At 37.0% G+C, this 4,612-nt stretch overlaps 1 protein-coding gene across 6 annotated transcripts in view; it reads right to left on the bottom strand.

Annotated features, from left to right (window-relative positions):
* Positions 1–4,612, bottom strand: part of rrp1 (ribosomal RNA processing 1) — a 21,274-nt gene that overhangs the window by 14,027 nt on the left and 2,635 nt on the right. For 5 of the 6 annotated variants that reach the window (XM_008327781.3, XM_008327777.3, XM_025063784.1 and 2 more), the window contains exons 2-9: positions 4,238–4,428; positions 3,978–4,060; positions 3,688–3,745; positions 2,886–2,971; positions 2,380–2,441; positions 2,163–2,292; positions 1,309–1,373; positions 316–518 (exon numbers count right to left, since the gene is read on the bottom strand). In XM_008327781.3, coding sequence (XP_008326003.1) covers positions 316–518; positions 1,309–1,373; positions 2,163–2,292; positions 2,380–2,441; positions 2,886–2,971; positions 3,688–3,745; positions 3,978–4,060; positions 4,238–4,428 — 878 coding nt within the window. Of the gene's footprint in view, positions 1–315; positions 519–1,308; positions 1,374–2,162; positions 2,293–2,379; positions 2,442–2,885; positions 2,972–3,687; positions 3,746–3,977; positions 4,061–4,237; positions 4,440–4,612 lie in introns of those variants that run through there. The other variant, XM_025063783.1, reaches the window with a different exon arrangement.

The raw sequence follows: 4,612 nt of genomic DNA, 5'->3' as shown, positions 1-4,612 counted from the left end.
CAGAGGAAGAAGGGAAGTTGACTGGGGCAGTGAGTTTGACAACGTCCATCGTGCCGTTATCCAATTTAGTGCTCTCTGCACCAGCATTATTTTATCTGGTTATCATCAGAAGATCAACTGATAATCAAAGGCATTACATTAATATGCGTACATCAGGCAAATATTATGATCTGGATCGGCAGTCATACGCTTGGATACAAGTGAACACATTCCAGCTCTTGACATCAGTCATTCTTAGTACTAAACATTGAAGTATAGTATAGTATATACACTCAATTTAAACACGTGTGTGTATATATAAAAAATCCTACCTACCAATAAGCTGTTTTGTTGCCATTTTCACATCAACTGCTTTGCCAGTTGTCTCCTGAATACAATCGTTCTCATCCTCAGAAGAATGTCCGGAGTCAGAGCAGTCGGCAGCGTTCACCTCCTTCATCAAGTCTTCAATTGCAAAGGGAGCCTGGTCAATGATTGTGGTGAAGATACCCGAGCATATGGCGCTGAAAAGACTCTGACTGTTGCGTAAGACATAAGAAAAGATCAGTGGTTAGGTGGCATTTTAGCATCTCTAGAACAGAAATACACCCAACTATAGATTCGGACATTGCTTTTGAATTGTTTCTCCAGAATAGTTCAAAATAAATAAATGAAACTACTGTCTGTATTTTGTCAATACCAGGACAGATATTCAATGTTGATATAAGACATGCCCAAATTAGTTCCCATCCTATCATACAGTACAGACTGTACAACAGTACTCGTGTGCGCTGCTTTATTCCCGCAACCAAGTAAGGATCCTTATAACACGAATCAAGTACAGTTGCGGCAAAGTGCAGAGACGCTTTATTGCTGCGATTAAAAAACAAAAAAAAATTACATCTGCTACAGATGCATCAGAGAAGCTGATCTCTTCAGTTAGCTGCTCAAATGGGGCAAGGAGAGAGAATGTTTTCTATTAAGACCCACTGGCGTGAAGTGAATATCACGGGGAGTTCCTAGTCTGTGCTGTATGCAGCCACGACTCGTTTTTGCGGAAAGAGGCTTTGCTTCCTCTCATATTCAGCATGGCGCTCAGGATGTTTTTCAATCTTCTAGCCATAACGTTGTTACATGTTCCGGCTGTTTTGTTCCAGTGATAAAAGTCTTAAAAACCGAAAATGCACTTTTATTATTTATTTTTATATATTTTATATATATATATATTTTTTTTAATAATATTCAGTGCATCCTTAGTGGTAAGACATCACTATTGCAAAACTGATGTTGAACAGTATTACAGTTGCCTTATTGTGAGAAAATACTTACTCTTTGGTTTTGGCTGCAATTTTGCAGTAAGGTTCAATAAACATCAAATTTTGATTTGCTGTGAGCTGTAAAAAAAGAAAAAAATATTTTAAATGGACTATTACACCGTTTTGTGAATGCATACATTTTATAGGAGAATTTTCTGTATTTTTACAGTACATTCAGCTTCTCAAATCACTGTACTTCAGCTTTGAACAAACTTCCAGCCCCCGGGTCCAATTCCAGCTCATGAACCCTTACCATCTGGCCTAGTGGCAACAGTGGCACTCAACTGATCTGAGTTCATGGGACACATACGGCCCATTATGCCTTTTATTCCATCTTGCTAAACTTGACCAAACTATATTCTTAAATTATTTTTATCTTTAGACTTTTTTTATTATGCCTTTTTCCCTGCAATGCCAGTGTTCTCCCAGTAGACGGCAGTGGCAGCTAACCCTTTGTTTGAACTTCAGTAAAAATAAGTGGGACAGCGAGTGCCGGGGAGTGGAACAAAAAAAAAAGTTTTTCACTGAATTCCAATCAACGACTGTATGTCTCATATGCCAAGAAACTGTTGTGGGTTTCAAAAATACTAACATAAATACAATATCAACCATCAACTTCTCAAATGTACCACTGCTGTAATGCATGAACGATGCAACATAGGGTTAAATGATCATTTATGGTGTGCGTTTAGCCTAAAACAGCCTGAAACTATTTTTTTCTAGTGAACAACAGTAAAAACTTCCTGCTCTGGAGTGCAATTCTTTCTCAAGCAAATTAAATAAAAATTTTTTTTTAAAATTTTTGTTTATACAAGAAATCTAAATTCCAAGAATTTCTTGCAGCTGGTGGTTGTGGTGGCTACCTACCTCGGTTGAGCCGACAAGTGCCAATTCAGCCATGTAAATGTCGAGGACGTGAAACAGCAGGCCAATGGGTGCTTGGCTATCGCTCTGCAGGAGCTGAACCGTGAGAACCTCCAAAAATCTGCCAATCATACTTTAACAAAAACAAAAAGAAAAAATAGATAGTCACTCCTAAGGACAGGGCTGTCTGCAGGATTAGCATCACTGTGTCTTTACAGACCTGCTCTTCCAGTTGTTTCTTTTCAGCATCTCAAATGTCTGTCTGAAGATAAAGCGGACCAGCTGGTAATGGAACAAAGGGAAATGTCTTTGTAAGTTATCAGCGATGCATTATTTTTTAAAATGATTGCGACAGGAATGAGTAGCTTAATTTCTGGGTGGTATAAATGCTTTAATTTTAAAATGGTCAAATTGAGTAAAAATTGAATCAAGCAATCTCACATAGGCAGTGAAACCTACACAAAACTGCAAATTTGAATATTTGGAAAAAAAAAAAAAAAAAACAACCAAAAAGTCAGGGCCTTTGCAAAAAGAGCTTTTCGCAGCTGTTATTACTTAAAAAACAGATGTCTTTGTGATCACACATTTGATGGTCAGCTTGAGTGTATATAACTAACATTATGACAATGTTCATTCATTTATCATACATGAATAAAAAAAATAACGCATTCTCAAAACGGCAAAACATTAAATTTTTTTTTGTTTTTGTTTTTTTTTCACACCAACCTGATAATACTTATCCATACGCAGCCTGTCAATACCGGTCCACTCTCTTTTGAAGGTCTTCATGAAGCTCTCCAGGAATAACAACTCTACATTGAAAAGAAAGTAAAGTTAAACCAGCCATCCTCAGGGGTCACAACAGTGGATTGCATACATCTGGTCATTTTATTTTTCAATCTTTTCTCGGGGTTTCATCATTTTTGTGATTTGGAATGATTTTGTTCAAAATTCAAAATCAATCAATGTCTGACTTCAATAGTTTTTTTTTTGATAATTTATTGAATGTTGTGGGCTTTCTATAAGTAAATAAATGTAGGATCTTATTAGTTTACATTTAATGTAAGTAATTAAGCCCACTTAAAGTGAAAAAGACAAAAATCTTGGTGTTCATCAGATGCGTAGTATGTTATATGTGAGCGTTCTGCATTTTGCCTAGGTGAAGTTCAGTTGTGGTCTGGGTGAGGGTCTTCCTTTGGAGGGAGAATGAGACATATGCACCTGCCACCAACACTTTGTAAACATTAAAACACGTTCACATTTTTGCACAATGACGTGCAATTACAATGATAATATGAATAAATTATATAATTTGGAAACGTTTAGCGGGCCAGATTAAGAAGCTGAACATCCAGCCCTCGAGATGTAGTTTGCCCATGCCTGGAATAAACATTCTTGCTCTTTGCACTTCCCTGAACTAATATATAGATTTTAGATAGTAGGAAATTAAACTTAAAGCTAACTAAACAACTCTACAAGCTAAGCCAGACATACATGATCAAATCAGGTTTAGTCAAGGGATACTCACGGCTGTCCAAATTTTGGAAACTGTGAATCAGGGACGAGATCTGGGTTGACAAGTTCTCCTAAAGAGGAAACATATAATATTGTATATTGACAGTCCATATGTGAAACGGTAATTGAGTGCATATATATGTGTATATATACATATATATATATGTCTTCTTGCATGATGACAAACCCACCCTAGCCTTACAGCTAATTTATTAGCTGATATGTAGGTGGCTCCATCTTTTTGAAGCATTTCCCCGTAGTTTGATAACTGTAGGACATTGCACTAAAGCACACAGGACCTACCTGAAGGATAGGTTTGTCTTGCATCCACAGACAATAGAACAGGCCCTTCCAAAGCTTAAGCAGTTCATCATTTGTGAATCCCCCTGAAAACGAAGGTTGAGAGGTCACGAGTACAAACAAGCTATCGCTAGGAAAGTTATAATTCACAAATCAACTTCAATGTGTTCATTTCTGGCCCACACATACAACTCAACAAACGCTGGTGGTTCTAAATGTTTCGGGATTTCCGTAAAATAATTTAATTTCGTTGAAAAGCTTACCTGTCTCCCTCTGTGATCTGGCAATGATGTATTTTCTTAGTTTTTTCAAAGCCCTGGTTCGAATGGGTTTCTCGTTAGAAGCCAATTTCTGAGCGAACTGGATCTCTGGTTCCAAATTCGACGACATGTTCGCACCACTTTCACGTGTGGACCCAACTGTTTGGCGCACGCGGTCAACGTATGTCGCATACCTATGACGTCAAACAACGTCATTGGGGGAAAAAACTGTGACAGAAGTACACATAGACGGCAGACAGCAAACAGACACGCGTAGTGCACTTTAATAAAGAGGAAATATAATATAATATAATATAATATAATATAATATAATATAATATAATATAATATAATATAATATAATATAATATAATATAA

Source organism: Cynoglossus semilaevis, chromosome 16 (genome assembly GCF_000523025.1).
Source record: "Cynoglossus semilaevis isolate Cse_v1.0 chromosome 16, Cse_v1.0, whole genome shotgun sequence".
In the NCBI taxonomy this organism is placed as follows: Eukaryota; Metazoa; Chordata; class Actinopteri; order Pleuronectiformes; family Cynoglossidae; genus Cynoglossus; species Cynoglossus semilaevis.
The sequence above is the reverse complement of the archived record's forward strand: the minus strand, read 5'-3'. Positions and strand labels throughout refer to the sequence as shown.